General features: G+C 53.0%; 7 protein-coding genes across 7 annotated transcripts; 4 read left to right on the forward strand and 3 right to left on the reverse strand.

Annotated features, from left to right (window-relative positions):
• Positions 1–6,653: 6,653 nt before the first annotated feature.
• Positions 6,654–7,611, reverse strand: LY79DRAFT_575096 (uncharacterized protein; the record flags this gene model as incomplete). Its single annotated transcript, XM_060559671.1, has 2 exons — positions 6,654–7,190; positions 7,252–7,611. The coding sequence occupies 2 exons, from the start codon at positions 7,609–7,611 to the stop codon at positions 6,654–6,656; spliced, it is 897 nt and encodes a 298-aa protein (XP_060419965.1).
• Positions 7,612–7,948: 337 nt separating this feature from the next.
• Positions 7,949–9,188, forward strand: LY79DRAFT_139055 (uncharacterized protein). Its single transcript, XM_060550939.1, has one exon. The coding sequence runs from the start codon at positions 8,187–8,189 to the stop codon at positions 9,018–9,020; it is 834 nt and encodes a 277-aa protein (XP_060419966.1). The 5' UTR covers positions 7,949–8,186; the 3' UTR covers positions 9,021–9,188.
• A 1,014-nt stretch (positions 9,189–10,202) lies between these two features.
• Positions 10,203–11,370, forward strand: LY79DRAFT_504550 (CRAL-TRIO domain-containing protein; the record flags this gene model as incomplete). The annotated part of the gene is made up of 2 exons (XM_060553519.1): positions 10,203–10,908; positions 10,985–11,370. The coding sequence occupies 2 exons, from the start codon at positions 10,203–10,205 to the stop codon at positions 11,368–11,370; spliced, it is 1,092 nt and encodes a 363-aa protein (XP_060419967.1).
• A 399-nt stretch (positions 11,371–11,769) lies between these two features.
• Positions 11,770–12,811, forward strand: LY79DRAFT_534900 (transporter particle component). The gene is made up of 2 exons (XM_060556476.1): positions 11,770–12,064; positions 12,171–12,811. Exons 1-2 carry the CDS (start codon positions 11,859–11,861, stop codon positions 12,619–12,621), a joined length of 657 nt encoding a protein of 218 aa, XP_060419968.1. The 5' UTR covers positions 11,770–11,858; the 3' UTR covers positions 12,622–12,811.
• On the reverse strand, positions 12,812–13,640 carry LY79DRAFT_534902 (Apc13p protein-domain-containing protein). Its single transcript, XM_060556477.1, has 2 exons — positions 13,512–13,640; positions 12,812–13,447 (listed from the first exon to the last, which is right to left on the reverse strand). Exons 1-2 carry the CDS (start codon positions 13,518–13,520, stop codon positions 13,112–13,114), a joined length of 345 nt encoding a protein of 114 aa, XP_060419969.1. The 5' UTR covers positions 13,521–13,640; the 3' UTR covers positions 12,812–13,111.
• A 585-nt stretch (positions 13,641–14,225) lies between these two features.
• Positions 14,226–15,315, reverse strand: LY79DRAFT_665075 (uncharacterized protein; the record flags this gene model as incomplete). Its single annotated transcript, XM_060563003.1, has 3 exons — positions 14,226–14,612; positions 14,670–14,942; positions 15,106–15,315. 3 exons carry the CDS (start codon positions 15,313–15,315, stop codon positions 14,226–14,228), a joined length of 870 nt encoding a protein of 289 aa, XP_060419970.1.
• Positions 15,231–15,817, forward strand: LY79DRAFT_534907 (uncharacterized protein). Its single transcript, XM_060556478.1, has one exon. The coding sequence runs from the start codon at positions 15,431–15,433 to the stop codon at positions 15,638–15,640; it is 210 nt and encodes a 69-aa protein (XP_060419971.1). The 5' UTR covers positions 15,231–15,430; the 3' UTR covers positions 15,641–15,817.
• Positions 15,818–16,784: the final 967 nt, after the last annotated feature.

Below are 16,784 nucleotides of genomic sequence, written 5' to 3' on the forward strand. Positions count from 1 at the left end.
AAGTATCTCGTGGACCGATACGTAGGTAGATAGGTATTATGATCTTCTTTCTGTCGGTATGCCTCGCCCCCCTTTCTCTGCCCCGTCTGAACCGTCACAACCATGGCGGCGGTTTCGTGGTTCTCCTGTCTTTGTCTCATCTCATCCCATGCTACATCCTGAAGAAGAGATGGGCTAATGCTAGCGAGAGGGGGAGCGGGAGAGAGAGAGAGAGAGAGAGAGAGACTGAGGTACGTATCCAAGGTACACAATAATACTCTCAACACAGTTAGATAAACACAGTATAAGGATGATGCGAAGTGTATTGAGTAGGTAGGCAAACAGTCCGGAATGTGGGGGACAGGGGAGAATGAAGTCTCAACAAGTAGATAGAGGATGACTTAACCCGCTGTTCATGGTCGAAAAGGGAGACTCTCTCTCTCACACTCACGTACGCACTAGAGACGAAAAGGGAAAGACCGAGTCCGAGGTTGGAATTTCGGGATGGCGGGAGACACAGGAATATCCAGGATGATGGGGCTCTTTGCGCCGTCCCCAGTTGCCGCTTCTTCCTTCATTGACCAGTCAGCGCGCCTTCCCGCCTGCAGATGCGTCCTAGCCAGCAGGAACCAGTCACGGCTGTGACTGCCACATAGAGCAGACGACGTTTCAGTAGTCCAGCGCCCCAGCGATCCAAACAAGAAGGATCAGGGGGAATATGCCGCTAATTCGATATATTACCCCACTCTTCGGAGGTTTCCCGACAGCTACCATTTCATTTCCCCTACGTAGTTGTAGGTGGAAAATGTACAGAAAACTCAAGGTAAACAATAAAAATAAGCTACTGCGCAGGGACTAACTACGTAGGGCTGGTTGGTTGTGATAGAGATTAGGTTTCGCGTCCAAAGTAGAGTTTGGGCCAGTAGGCATTAGAGGTAGAATGCGAGTTGGTGGACGGACGTATGAGTGGCAAGGGCCGAAGCTCGCGGCAGGGGCCAGAGCTTGCGGCAGCGAACCCCCGCCCCACAAAGCGGCCCCCAACCTTGAAACATGTGTGGTGGCACCTACACCCGTATGCTGTGTCTTGCGTTTTGTGATCCGCCCATCGTTGCGCCTTGTGAGCCGCGTCATTGGCCTCCATTTCAGCTGCCGTCCGTCTCATCCTCCTCTGGTCTTTCGTTCATCGTATCCCAACTCCTCATTCTCCTTTGCTACTTATGGGCCTTGGTACTAAATATAATATGTCTGTCGGACCTATTCTTGGTCACCAAACGCCGCTCAACTCGCACACCAACGACATGCGAAGAAGATGCCACCAAGCCCCCCGATCTAAGGAATATAGTCTCTTTTCCAGTGCGCCTGATGGTCTTTTGGCTTCCCACGACGTGTAACTCGGTCAGTGCACGACCCCCATCTCACAAGTGTACGATGGTGGTACGATATATCCGTACCTGTATAAGCCCCGAGGGTTAAGAATCGTTTTGAGAAAATCTGCTTTTATCATCTTTTGTTGTTGCTGTTGAGGGTGAATCGTGTGTTTTGCGAAAGGGGCGGTACCAGGACGCGTGGCGCAGCACCACAGTCTGTTGTGTTGGCAGCGTCCAAAACCTCGAGCATGGTCCGTGCATGAAAAACACATGACTTCCCAAAACTAAAATTTTAGATATTATTTCTAGAATTTGAGATATTTAAGCTAGGAAAATAGTAATAATTTAGCAATAAAATACTATACATGCTTTATCATTATATCTACATAATAGTATTTTTCTTATACTTTTACCTTTACTATCTAAGTATATATTATAGATTCTAGCTTTTTTAGTTTTCAGAAGTTAGGTGTTTTTCACACACAGGCCCTGCTTAAGGTTTTGGACACAACGCAACTGACTGTGGTAGACCCACTTGCGGCGCGTCCCGTCGCGCAACATGGAGGCCGAATCTGACACGATCGACGTTGGCTCTGACTCGGGGGACGTCAGTAGAACGGAGCGGCTACTGCGACAGCTACGTAAACCAACAGCCAAGGCCCAACTAAGCAAATGAAATAGGGAGAATATCAACAACAGCACCAGAGAACTAAGTAATTTAGCTAGAAACAGCACGCAGACAGAGGACGTCCACTAGGGTCACGTTAGTAGTAAAAGGAAGGACTAAGGCAACTAAGGACAACAACAGAGCACTGCTCCTAGCCATAGCAAAGCAAACAAAAGAGCTACACACATTACTAAAAGTGGTCTTTAACGTATAGAAGAAGTCAGAACTACAGAACAAGGGTATCTAAGCTAAGCTTCAGTAGTCTATAGACAAACTTTAGTTAGCAAACAAGGAACTCTAGTTAATTAACGACAAGCTACAGACAGTCTGCAGCAACCTACAGGCTCTAAAGCAGCAAATTAAAGACAATAACAGGAAGACGCGCAAAAAGCTTGAAGAATCTACAACTCAAGTCCTAGGGCAAAGCAGCTCTAGGCCATCCTATGCCGCCGTCACCTAAACCCCCTCAACCAGCCAAGCTAACAATACAGTTAGTCATACAGCTAACGCAACACTGCCTAACGCACACTGATACTAGCCACACGAAGCCATTCCAGCTTCACGACAGCAATCAATACCAGGGTTGAGGCCGCACTACAGCACGTCCCTATAGGAGGCACAGTGCAGCAACAGACAGCAGCTCATGTCAGCAGCAGTAGAAGCAGTAGAGGCGCTAACGCCCACAGGTTACAGCAAAACTGTCTAGGTATACAAAGATATAGTAGACACCAACCTCACTCAGCTTCATCAGATCTATACGTTCTAGAGAAACCAGGCTAGGGCAGAGACACAGGTAGGCCGCTGTCCACTAGATCTAGAGGAGCAAGCATAGACAGCAGTAAAGCGGTACTATAATATAATCTAACAACAGAAGAAGAACGACTAGTTAGCTTAAGTTCCTAACTAACAATATAAACTTCTAGAAGGCTACTAAGTATCTAGGTGCTAACAGAGGTGCCTTATTTAGCTTGAAGACTAAGGAGAACAGAGAGTAAGCAAAAGAACTACTATTGGCATTCTTCCCTCTACTCCTAAGCAACATCAAGAACAAGGGACTACGTCTATAGCAGCCGCCTGTACCCTTCCCTAATAGAACGTTAGAAGAGGTAGAGAGACAGCTTTTCGTAGCGAAATTATAGAAGGCACCTAGAGAAGACAGGCTGCTAGTAGCTATGTAGAAGCAGACGTATCCTGCAGTAAAGCATTAGATGCACACCTTATTCTAAGTATTAGTAGATACAGAAGAACTACCTAAGCAGTATAGACACATAAAGATTATTCTGCTAAAGAAACCAGATAGAAACAACTATACCACTACAAAGACATAGCAACCTATCTCACTATATAGAAGTAACTTTTTATTCTGTCTAGGGGGGAAAGCTATATCTCACCCTCACGACTAGTTACTGTGTATAGATTTTGTAAGAGAAATAGTAAAGTTTGCTATAGTAATAGGACAAGTTAACTGTTAGTATCACAGGCGATTGATCGATATCAGCAATAGCGTATATTGCCTATTCGCTGAAGCTGCTGATTGAACAAAGAAGAAGAAGGAGAAGATGACCACTGCCGTGGATATCACCATGGTGAAGGTGAGCAACCGAGGTAGGCCACTTAACCTCGGAGCGGCTTCACTTCACCACCGGTCGGGCCGGCTGGTGATATCGCAACATCAACATATAGATTAATTAAGCATAGCATAGAAACAAGATTACATTATATTACCAACATCAACTACAACCAACTGCATATGAACTCTTGTGCTACTGACAGTAGGGTTTGCTTTAGCTGTTGAAGATGGGGACCTGAACACTTAGAGGAATTAGCCCTGAGATTCTCGCTACTAACCCTACGAGAAACCGCAAACATTAGAAGGAGTAATCAAGGTTGACACAGACAGAAATGGACTTTGCATATGGGCTTATTTGAGACCAGGGTAGACGCTAAACGAGGGGGCGTGTTAGATAGATACAAGAGCTCTTGATGGCTTAGCCAGGGCGTGATAAACTGTGTGTGCGTGTGTATAAACCCCCAAGCCCGCCCCCATAATTCGTACCGGGTACACATGGGGTACGGATATATGACCCACATTTGTAACCACGAAAGACGACTACCGGGACACTGAGGAACTCGGGGCAGAATGATCACCAAAGCACACGTGCATCATCCCGAAACGCACAACTCGACGCGACAGCCAGCCCGCCCTGTGCGAAGGAGCGGCCCTAATAATACATAAAATCGGCACAGCGCTAAAGGGGGCAGCATTTCCCTTCCAACGCGAGCCCCTGTCCTGTCTTTTGATCTTTTGCGACCATCTCACCAGATCCGGCGAGACGTCCACCGCGGACCTTGATAACAAAACTTATACAGGGTATACGTCGCACACCGACGCGAGGTCATTACAGCCACCTGCGCCACAAGGGTGAAAGCCGGATGTGGCTCCGCACAGTCACATCCGGAATCCACAAACCTATCGTCGACTCCACAACTCACCGTGTGTGATTTGAGCAAGCACAATGACCAAAACCGCCTATATTGAGCTGCGCTCATGAACGATATCCGAGCTTCGGACCCTGCTCTAGTCGCCCGTTACACTCTCGCGCTGAAAACTCTGTTCCTTCCCCCCCTTTTATCTCTTCGTTACCCCCCCCCCCCCCCCCCCCCCAAAAAAAAAAAAAAACCCTTTCAACCGATGCGAATTTCGGCCGACTGGGCCAATTTCGGGTTCCTGCCGCTTTGGCTTGGGTCACATGACTCGCAGCCTCTCCCAGCTCAGCAGGTGCCATCACTGTCTCCACTAGATTCCTCGCAATGCTCGCATTGCTCGCATATTCCATCATCTCCATCTTCAAATTTCCCCACCGTTTTGTTTTCTCCTTTCCCAACTCCATCTTCCCACTCACCGTCGTCGTCGGCTTACGGACTTGTCGGCCTACAAGGTTTGAATGCCTAAAAATTCTGTGTAAGTGTGGCTAATAGGTGGCGGTGGTGGCTGTGTTTCCGGAAGGAGTTCGGTACCAGCTGAATATCGTGAGTAGACCTCCCTATTAACCATGGTTGCTGCTAGAGTTTTTGGAGACGACTCCCCCAGTTGCTATACCTAGTACCTATTGCTGTGACTGTCTGGTCATCTGTTCTTCACCTCGGCATGTCATGACAAAAAAAAAAGAAAAAAAAAAGCAACAATCAAAATGTATCATCTCGAGACTCTCTTGGCCAATTGATACGGCCCCAACGGTGCCCATAGCCCTATCCAATGGCTCAAACAGTTGCCTGGCATGATATGCGCTTCTACCCTCCCATCTTGTTAGGGTGTTGGGCGCGATGCTTCATTGCTACTTTTTTCCCTTTCCTCTTTTTTTTTTTTTTTAATCACTGTGAACCTGTGCGATCCAACGAGGAAGACCACCTTAGATACCCCATCTCAGCTCCGCGCTTCTTTTCTTCTACCCTGTGTACCTATGTGGCGGTCAGTCTCGTTGCACATGTGTGTCGCTTGCCTCCCCCTTCCTTGTTTCCTTCTTTTCTCTTCTCGTGCGACGGACGTCCAGCTATGCTTTTTCCGGCCCTCCCCTTTCCTCACTGCGGCGAAGCTCTGGCAGAGCAAAAGCAAAAAAAAAAAAAAAAAAGAAAGAAAAGAAAGAGAAAGAGAAAAAGATGCGCTTCCCGGCACGCCCGGTGGGATGATGTGGGGCCATACGGCGAATGCCCCCACGCCAGGCTGCCGAGCTTGGCTTGCCCATTCAGCCGCATCCGAAAGATGACGGGGTGTCAAGTATTCTTGCACCGACTGCACTGCACCAAAGTGTTTTTTCCTTTCCTTCCCTTCTCCATTCTTCATTAGTCTCTTCAAGTCTAGACACACATTTTGGTCCCAATTCTTTTGCTCCAACGAGCGCCTATGTTTCCACGGGGTTGTGGCCAACCCTGACTAGCCCACTCGGAAATGAAGTATTTACATGTTCCGGGCTCTACATGTCCCTTTACGGTTTGGCTGCCGCCTGCGGTCAGTATGGTAGATATCTGGATACCGCCATGACATTCTTTTATAAATCTTATGTTGTGTCAACTATCGGGCATGATACCTTCGCCGTGTTTCTATAATTGGGTATGATCGATATTGCGTAGCTGTGTGACCATATGAGGGACCGGCTTGGATCAGTTATACCTTAGCTCTACATGTCCGTGTTCAAGAAGCATGCGTATTGTCCGACGAAGGGGGGCTCGGACACTGTCGCGAGCCAAAATGGTTCGTCCCGAGGCGAAACAGCGCCCAGGGCCATGACGGGTCGGAAAGAATCGAGCAGCCGGTTTCCTGCATTGACACAGACCTGGCATGCAATTCGCTCATCACGTTTGATTCTTCGCCATGCCGCTTGTTATACGCGGTAATTCGCTTGTTATACGCGGTAATTATTCACCATAGTCAAGACAGATTAGAAAGTAGGGATAAAATATAAATCGCGTTGCCAGGCGGCACACGCTGTCTATTAATGACGGCCCTTCATGTGCGGGCCCAATAGGGTATTAGAATAAAAATGGATGGCTATCATCAGATCGTGGGAACCTCCCATTGGCTCCGGAAGCTCTACTGACTCCAAGAAAAATAAAGAATAAAACCGAAACAATTTGGGAGGGTATCATGTGGTTTTAACGGGGTTGTATCCTCTAAACATTTCGCACGAGAGATAGTTGTTTTCGATAAAGGCCGTGGCAACCTGGAAACCCGCCACGTCGGCGAAGGCTGCGTCCGTCTTGAAAGGTCCTAGGTTGGACTTGATGGTTCCGCGGACGGGAACCGGTGCGAAGGCGCCCTGGGTCACGGACGTATTGAAGAAGCGGATTTGCTGGTCGCATTGCGTACCGTTGGCGAAAATCGGCTGGTTGATGATGGTGTCGAACATGGCCAGCGTGTACGGGGAGCCACACGAGCTCTTCATCTCCAGAGACATGTAGGTGCCTTCCGCCGTGGCGTTGAAGAAGTTGCCGCCTTGGGGGAGAGCCGCATGGGCATCGCACTCCGGGGCAAAGGTAGCGGCGTGAACCTCGGTTCCGTATGCCTCGGAGCCAGTGATTGCTGTGGGGTTGCTGGCCGAAATCAATTGCGCGGGGGCCCATCGGAACGAAGATGCGCCGTCGCCCAAGATGTCCAAGAATGGGAATTCAAAACCAGCTCTCTAAAATTCCACAGTATTAGCCGGCATCCTCTAGCCAGAGCGTGCGCGTCTGAGTCCTTACACTGAAGTCGGCAATGCTAAAGGTTTGGAACCTGATATCATGGTCGTGGCCAGCCTGGACAACGACGGGATACATGCCAGTCGGGAAGTCTGGCATGAGGGCCCGGAAGGAGCTCTCCAAGATGGCGTATTGTTGAGGAATAATTTGGCGCGCCGTCGTCATCGGGATCGGAATGATAGCCATCGTAACGTTCAGAACGCCTGTCGCGTTGTTCGGGTACTGGCTAAAGATGGGGTTTGGCTGGTCGACTGTCGAGCATGTTGGCGCTGCTACCTGGGCGGCGGCTGTCTGCATCTGCATTCCGAGCATTACCACCAAGGCCGCGATGGACGCTTGGGCGAGATAGGTAGGGGACATCATGTTGTTGTACCAGGAAGAAAGGCTGTCGAGCGACGACGGGTGAGATACTTTGTTGAGATATGGATGAGGCCAGAGGGAATGGAGGAGGGCGACCATCATATAAGAATTCTGAAGGCAGAACTGCAGAAGGCAAGGAGACGCTGAAACATTAGGTTACTGTTGGGTAATATCCCGGCCATGGATCCGGGGGGTTCTTGGTTTCTGGGAGAATACGGTCCAGTCCTCTTCTTTTTTTTTTTCCAACGCCGGGAGCCGTGCCGACCAGGGTTGGACAGTTAAGTTGCCGACGGCAGAGCTCGCAGTTCGTTGCGGTGAGGGGGGGGGGCTTGTTTGCGGTGACGATCCGTCCAGAAGCCGGCACGGTTCAACAGGGATGATGTCTAGGTTGCATGGAATGACCGGTAACCAGGATGTAGTAGGAGCGGAAGTGGATGTAGTAATATCGTGTAGGGAGGAGGCTGGAGACCAGTTAATTTCCTAGATAGTACTACGTAGTATGTCTACTACTAAGAGACATCTGAGGCAGCGGCGCACGCCCGCACGAGTGGGGGCTTGCAAACAAAGTTTTGTCGAGCATGCGACGTGAAAAGGCCGGCGGCTTCCAGAATGAGACGGCGCGGGCGAGTCAACGAGAGGAGGGAGGGATGTGTCAAGTCTCGGAAACGAAGAACCGAGTGCTTCGTATGGATGGAAGTTGGACGGATGAGGTGGAGAGCGACAACCCTTCGCTCCTTGGTGGGTTCGGGAGTAGGAGAAGCCAGACGCTCGGATGCAGCCACAGCTCGGATGGTTGGAGTTCCGGCAGCTGGGAAGCGAGCGGGCTTCAACGAGACCAGCGTGATCAGCCACGGACACGGAAAACCGAGGGACCGGCAGAGGGAGGAATGGCGGCGCCTCGATTAACGCCGCCCGTCTGGCCATGCCTGAGTCGCTCGTTCGGGCAATGTTGGCCACGAGATGGCATGACGGATGATCGTTGGGGCTTGCAAGCGGATAGAGGCTTGCTTGTTCAACGGGGTCGATCGGAAGCGCTTCCAGTCCCAAGCGACAGTGGTGGCAGCGACGATGGTTGTGGTGGTGTCGTGCTCGCGTGTTTTGGTGCGTTCGTCAGTCGTCATTCGGGGACCCTATCAAACGCCAGCGAGTATGGGACGGAAACTTCGGAAGTGATGATGGTGATCCTTGGTTCGGCCATTTCCGTGGTCTGGAAAGAGGATGACGGGCGCGCGCTCCGTGGGGTCGGTGTTGACAGTATCCGTAGTGACCACGGCATGACTCGGCAGGAGACAGGAACGGGTCTGATCCGTTGTCAGAATTTAGAAGGGAACTTCGTATGGGCGCGCCAGAGTTGGAGGGCTGATGGAGATCCGAGGTTTCACGTAGAGCGATCCGGCAACCACGAAAATTAACGTTTGCATGGATCGCACCGCCAACGAGCACCGTTACTAATAGTATAGACTTTTCGTTATTGGTACCGTAGCCTTGGAGTTCGCGCGGGATTAATCAATCCGCGTCAGGAGTATCCGTACGTATGTTGTGTTATCGGTAAGAGGATATGGATCGATGATGAAGTAAATGTATGTATGTATGCATTAGGGACAGCGAGAATAGAGAAGGGAGAGAAGGAGAGAGAGAGGCATCCCAAGGGTACGTACCCGTTCCGTGGGGAAGGAGGGACCCTTCAACCAACGCTGCGTGGAACCGGGCACGCCTCGATCCGGTTTAGCGCTGTGCAATGTGACCATGACGTGGAAGGCCCGGAACCTTGGGAAGAAAGCTCGAGTGGCAGTGAGAGTAGGTACGTATCTATCTACCTACCTAACCTACAGTACCATACTTACCTAAGGCACCTGCCACTGAGACAACTAACCAACTACCTAGGTAAGCTACCTAGTTACCTGTGCCTCCCACGTACGCGTAGGTATTCGGCGAGTCGCCAATCCGATCCGACTCTGTGACCTGACTTCCATACTAGGTAATACATTCGACCAAGTTTGAGGCGTCATGAGATGCAATGGTTGTTCCACAAGTCACAATGGTGCCTGTAAACATGAACAATCGCTCGTTGTCTGTTCGTTTTCTTGGCTCTCGATAGACGCTCTACGCGACACTTGACGCCCAAACCTAAAGCGCGCGGAGTGCCGTTTTGGGGGAGGTCCCTGGAGGCCACTAACGGCCGGAACTGAGCATCCCGGCATAAGCTCATCTCATTTCATCTCCATCTCAACCTAAACCCATACCGCACAAACTTATCCATTGCTGCTGCACCCAGGCGGTGTAGTGTGCTTAACTCTTACGACCCGCATCACAGCCGCTTCCCGACTTCATATCTGAACACACGAACACCCCAAAGAGCGCTGATATTGCCTTGACAACTGCAAGCTCACGCCAGCCCCTGGTGCAATCCCTTCTAGTGAGGTGACAGCCACTCGTAAACGCTCGAGATATCGGATCCTTTCAATCCGTACCCCTCTTGCCGCCACAAGCCCCCCCGCCCCCATCGAGCAAACTTTAGGTGCTCATTTAGCCGCTCGGGTCGCCCATCTCCCGAGACAGACCACACCCATCCATTACACATGCCTCCGCCCGCCATGGCCTCCGTCGCTGATCAAACGCCGGCCTCCACCGGCCTGCAAGAAAAGGCTACCCCCGCGACGTCGTTGGGCCCCCTCAAGACGCCCATCGCCTCGCCGGCCGCCGCCACTTCCACCCCAACCGTCCCGCCCCTGAGCCCGGACCAGCAGTCCAAGTACGACGGCCTCCTCGCCCAGGCCCGCGCCTGGACCGAGGTCAAGTGCGCCGCACCCGCCCACGCCGACAAGTCGGGCCCCCTCACCGACTCGGACCGCCAGTGGCTCACGCGCGAGTGCCTGCTCCGCTACCTCCGCGCCACCAAGTGGGTTCCCAAGGACGCCGAGAAGCGCCTCCTCGAGACGCTCGCCTGGCGCCGCGAGTACGGCGTCGAGGGCCTCACCCCCGACCACATCTCGCCCGAGAACGAGACGGGCAAGCAGATCATCCTCGGCTTCGACAAGGAGCGCCGCCCGTGCCACTACCTCAGCCCGGGCCGCCAGAACACGGATGCCTCGCCGCGCCAGGTCCAGCACCTTGTCTTCATGCTCGAGCGCGTCATCGAGCTCATGCCCGCCGGCCAGGAGAAGCTCGCGCTGCTCATCAACTTCAAGTCCTCAAAGAGCCGCTCCAACACGGCCCCGGGGCTGGGCCTGGCCCGCGAGGTGCTGTCCATCCTCCAGACGCACTACCCGGAGCGCCTGGGCAAGGCCCTCATCATCAACGGTACGTGACTCCGCCCACATGCGTGCGTGCACAGCTGGTAGAGAAAGAAAAAGTTGGCGCTGACGGCCGTACAAAGTCCCCTGGATGGTCAACGGCTTCTTCAAGCTCATCACCCCCTTGGTTGACCCCATGACCCGCGACAAGCTCAAGTACAACGAGGACATGCGCCAGTACGTGCCCGAGGAGCAGCTGTGGACCGAGTTCAGCGATGGCAAGCTCGAGTTCGAGTACGACCACAGCGTCTACTGGCCCGCCCTGAACCGCATGTGCAAGGAGAGGCGCGACGCCCGCACGGCGCGCTGGGTCGCCGGCGGGAAGCAGATTGGCGAGCTTGAGGACTACCTCGCCGGTGCCATCCCCAAGGGCGTCCGCGCCCCTGATGCCGCTGCTGGTGCTGGTGCTGATGCTGATGCTGGTGCTGGTGCTGCCGCTACTGCCGAGGCAACGCCCGCTGCGGAATGACATCTTTGATGATTGGGCTGTAGAGGATGATGTGCCATGCGGCTCGCGTGGATATTCAAAAGCAATTTTAGACAGAGCTTCAATCGCTCATGTTATTTCAGAAGATAGAGGGGGGCCACCATAGGGTCAGGCGACATTAGGTTAATACAGGTTTTTTGCTCTGGGTATTGCCTACTTTGACTATGTCCCCGGCAACACTACTATATACTAGGTAGTTATAGCAAAACGAAATGCTTCTGAGTAAAGTGCTCCTGATTCGTGCTGAGTATGACAGGGCCGACAATGGAGATGGGGAGGGCCAAAAGCCAAGATACAAAGACAGCGTCGCGAGCTCTTATCGTTATCGCCGATAAGGCTGACCCATTCGCGCCCAGGACCCCCCCCCCCCCCGTTTCGCACCCCGACCGCCAGAGAAACCACACGATAGCGAGACGACAGCAACACCGCCGCCGCTACCACCACTACCAACACCGCCACGACGACGCACCATGGCGAACCTCCCGACGACCAAGACCATCCCCGGCAAGGAGACGCCCGGGCTGCGCTACCCCTCCAACGGCAAGACAATCTACCACCGGCCCCTGAACCGCACCAAGACGGCCGAGCTCAGCCAGTCCAGCTTCGCCTACCTCTTCAGCGAGATGGTCTCGTACGCCCAGCGCAACGTCAAGGACATTACCGAGCTGGAGCAGCGGTGCGTGTTCCTCTCCATCTCTCTCTCTCTCTCTGCCTTTCCCCATTCCACTACGTCTCCTCCGCATTGCTCCCGCGAATCGTTCAGCTAACAACACCCTGCACAGACTCAACGTCCAGGGCCACTCGATAGGCATCAAGCTCCTCGACCTCCTCCTCTTCCGCGAGCCCCCCCGGACCCAGGTCCGGCCCCTCACCATCATCGCCCTCCTCCACTTCATCAAGCAGTCGTGCTGGCAGCACCTCTTCGGCCGCCAGGCCGACCGCCTCGAGAAGTCGGCCGACCCCGCCAAGCCCGACGAGTACATGATCATCGACAACGAGCCCCTCGTCAACGCCTACATCAGCGTGCCCCGCGAGATGTCCCAGCTCAACTGCGCCGCCTACGTCGCCGGCATCGTCGAGGGCCTCTGCGACGGCGCCGGCTTCCCCGCCCGCGTGAGCGCCCACAACATCGCCGCCAAGGACGAGCACGAGATGTGGCCCGGCAAGACCGTCTTCCTCGTCAAGTTCCGCCCCGAGGTCCTCGAGAGAGAGGGCTATCTCGGGAAGAGCTGAACGGACGATGGGGGCCCAGGGGGAGGTGCATCGGCGAGCATGAGAGGGCGGTTTGCGTATTTAATGGCGTTCTGGAGGGAAGGGCAGCATCGGCGGCGTTTGGGGCGATGGCAAGATTCCGGGACTCTTATGGTGTCCTTTTTTTTTGGTGGTTGCTCGCGAGTCATTCGAGTGAACGTTTACAGGATTCAAAGACGGCTAGAAAAATAAAAGGCCGGACAAAAAAAAAACAAGAAAAGCGTTGTCCTCGATAGCGATATGTGTCCATGGTGTAGTTCACGCGTGTTACTCGCCAGCGGGCTTCTCAGCTCCGCAGATAGGCAGACCTGCCCCCCGGCTTATGACAAGTCTCCCTTCCTAGCCCATCAGGCCCGTCTCGACGCCACCACGCTGTTTTGTTGTCCAAATGAAAATTTCCCGGGTATCCACCATAACGCCAATAACCGTTCTCCGACCGGCGCATCGCCCGGGGGGGCCATCGTTCCCCCTCTTACCGCGGCAGCCTCTTCGCGCCAGCGACACCGGCACCGCCTGCTGCTCCCTTGTCCTGCGCCCACCCGCCCGGCGGCGGGGGGCCACGGTTCATCAGGCCCCCCAGCCCGAGGTCCTTCCACGCCGCTTCGCGCTGCCTCTGCGTCGCCTTGGTGATGCCAAAGGCCGCGTGTTGGTCCGGCACGACGTCGTCCTCGTCCTCGGGGTTGATGGGTTGGTGCTGCGGCGGCACGTACACCTCGTCGTCGGGCAGTTTCTCCTTGCAAAAGTCCTCAAACAGGTCGGCGTCGCGGGCGCGATGCATGTGCACGTACGTGTGGCTCGCGTCTTTGTTCTATGGTGAGGAAGCAATGGTGTTAGCCATCAAACAGCTTCGGATCAACAGGAGAACAAAGTACCAATCCCATTGTTGCGTATTCAAAGTGCCTTGCCAAGTGTCTTTTGTTTTTATCGCGGGGTTGTCGTGGCAAGGGACGGTGCCGCAATCTCGGCTATCATAGAAATCGAAGTTGAATTGTGGTGTTGATGCTGATGTTGACGAAAGACCTCAAGGCCCAGCTCAATCTTGAACCCCCCACTACTTGGCAGTGTCCTAGCAGGGGTCACCTTGCGTAGCGTGCATCTTCACCGAGGTGTGGACACGCACGTCCGTCTACCCTCACCACCTCCAACTCCTCCCGCCCTTCTCTTCTTTACTTGACCGGGACTATCACATCTCATATCTTGATATCTGCAACCAGATGGATTTTGTCCTCGAATGGAGTGCCTATTGGTCAATCTTTTTCGGCATACACGCATTCACCAAATATCACCATGCCACCATAATCCCAAGTCACACACCGATGACCTTCTTCATGAAGCTGCTGCGCTTGAAATGAATGTCAATAGCCAGAAAATGACAACTTTGAAACTAGACAACTAGACAAGCAACGTTGTGTGCCTTTCAATGGTCTGTAATTCACACAAAACAGCTACATGAAGGATTGCAAGCTTGCACGAGTGGATTAATTCTATTGCTATACTATATGGGTAATCAGGTAGTCGGGTCCTCTCACTGGCCTGCAGCCTTGCGTGGAGATAACCCCCAGCGAGGCTCTTCTCAGAAGAAAGAGCTAGAACCGTCGTCGCCAGGATATCTCATCATCAGACCCCGCGTCATCGCCACCATCGTCACCATCCTCGTCCGTAGGATCCTCGTTGTTGGTGTTGTCATCGTCTGGGTTCTCGTCACCAGAGTCCTCGTCAGCATCGCCTTCGTTGTCATCAGGGTCGTTGCCATCAGACTCGTTGTTTTCGTCAGTGTCGTCAGAGTCGTTGTTGTCATCAGGGTCGTTGTCATCAGACTCGTTGTTTTCGTCAGTGTCGTCAGAGTCGCCGTCGTCAGAGTCGCCGTCGTCAGAGTCGCCGTCGTCAGAGTCGCCGTCGTCAGAGTCGCCGTCGTCAGAGTCCCCATTTTCAAAGGCGTCCTCGGGGATCTCGACGTCCGGGTCCTCGTCAAACTGTCGTGATTGGTGTCGCTGGAGATTCTAGCGACTGCCGTCGGAGGAGCCCCCGACAACAATGCTGAGAGTTTCTTCGTCGTTGGTCCAAATTCCATTCTTTCCATTGACGACGCACGTTGTTTGCATCGGGTTCATCATTCGGGCAGCAAGCAGCGAGGCGTCAACCTCGACAGTGTCTTTCAAGGCGCAGACATACGTGAAGCATGACCTATGATGCTTGAAGTCGCAGCCGCCCGTCTTCTCCAACGTGAGTCTGCCCATGGCGTTCCATTCAGCGAAGAGGGCTTGACAGTCAAGTGGGTTCGGGCGAGGAGTTGTGCCGACGGGCTAAAACGTCTTGTCAGCTTTGATGTGTCAGGGCAAAAGCCAGCATGACGTGACATGTTGAAAGGCCAGCACCACAGGCCAATAATTTTCCAAGTGAAGGATGTGTCACGCGCCGATGGAAAGAGGTGCCAACAGTAGAGGAGCAATGAGAGGACAAACTTACGTCGAAGCATTGCCAATTGTTGCCAACGCCGGGGATCATCTTGGAATCCATGGACTTTCCATTGTTGGTTCGTACCTCGGGGTGCGAACGCTTTGGAAGAATGGCCGGGGTCTTGCCATGGCCGGGTTGCCGAGGCTTGGTGCTGATGGGACTGGCGGCGGCGAGGGCTACCAACGAGAGGGTGGCAAGAGACAGAGAAGGGCAAACCATCTTGATGAGTAGTTGGATCGTCTGCTGGTGTAGGCGTGTGTCGAGGACGTGTTACTAGTAAGCAATGAAGTGAGAATCTGTGGTGGTTCCAAAAAAAAGAGAGGGCAAAGTGTGGATGTTGATGGGAGTTGGAGAATGGAAGATGGCAGAGGTTGACAGGTCTGGGTTGGGGGTGTTATATAGGAGAGCAGGAGGGTGGACGAGGCGACAGATCACTCGACAGATAAACTGCCTCTCCCGAGGAGAGAAGGAAGCCGCCGTAAGCCAAATCAGTAGATGCTCATGGAAACCGACCGACCGACGCTTCGTTCATGGAAGGAAGTGAACCGCGGGTCCTGCCATGGCAGGTATGGCAGGTACGGCGGGCAAGGAAACCGTCGGGAAAGAACCATCTCGGGAAGCTGCAGAGAGGTCTTTGGCTTCCTCGGTCCTGCCTTGGTAACGCCAACTTCCTCGTGGCAAGGTAACATGTCATGTCAAGCGATTCTGGGGCGACACGGCAGTAGCGGTAGGTAGGGCTAATACTACATGGGGGATGACACCGATCCAGAGCACACATCCTTGCACAACCTTGAGTATTCTTTTTTTCTTTTTCTTTTGTTCTTTCCTGTGCCAGAATACCAAGCTGGTCATGTGCTGTGGCACCCAGGTACGCGAGCAACCGCACCTCTACTGGCCCAGCTGAGGATATTTACACTGCAGCAGTCGCGTGTCTCCCATGTGCCTACTCTACTACCTACCATTGTATTCAAAGCAGGTGCCCCGGTCAGCATCGCTGTCCCCTCGATGTCTCGAACTCAAGGGAAACAATAGCCTAACTTAACAATCGTCTTCTTCTCTTCCAACTCAAGAACCATTCGGGGCCTCCCATCGTCCTCCACTTCCAAGATCCTTCCGAATAGGTGCCCTGGAGTTCCCTTTCATTTCTGGCCTAGAGCGTGTACCTTCCCTTCCTCTGTTCTAACCTGGTAATATTCACTAGTTATTGCCATGAAAAGGAAATGGCTAATTGATTTCCATGGTTCTTCCAATGGAACTCGCCGTATATAAGCACTTGGCCTCGGGACAGTCACACTGCTGCCGCTACCGCCGCTGCCAGCGAAGCGGATCTCCATAAATGTCAGATCATTGTCTTCGACCCGACATCTGGCACCAGGAGACCGGCCATGGTTGCGTCAGGCGAGCTCTTTGTGACCACCGCTTCTAACGGAACAATCTATGTTCGTCGGTTGATAACAGGCCATCTCGGGCAAGGGGCTGAACGGCAATCCCTCTTAAGCCGCGTCGACTACGAGACAAAAGGGTTGTTTGTTGCTTTCACGAGGACCAATGACGAACACTTCTGTTATATACACGCTCTTGGATTTCTGATACAATACTGAGCCATAATAATGTAGTCAAGTCTGACGAGGCCGGCCCTCACTATGTTATCATTTCTTGTTACGGCAACTTCTGTCTTTTATATCTTG

The sequence above is a fragment of the Colletotrichum navitas genome (assembly GCF_030913465.1).
Source record: "Colletotrichum navitas strain CBS 125086 chromosome Unknown LY79scaffold_2, whole genome shotgun sequence".
NCBI lineage: Eukaryota > Fungi > Ascomycota > Sordariomycetes > Glomerellales > Glomerellaceae > Colletotrichum > Colletotrichum navitas.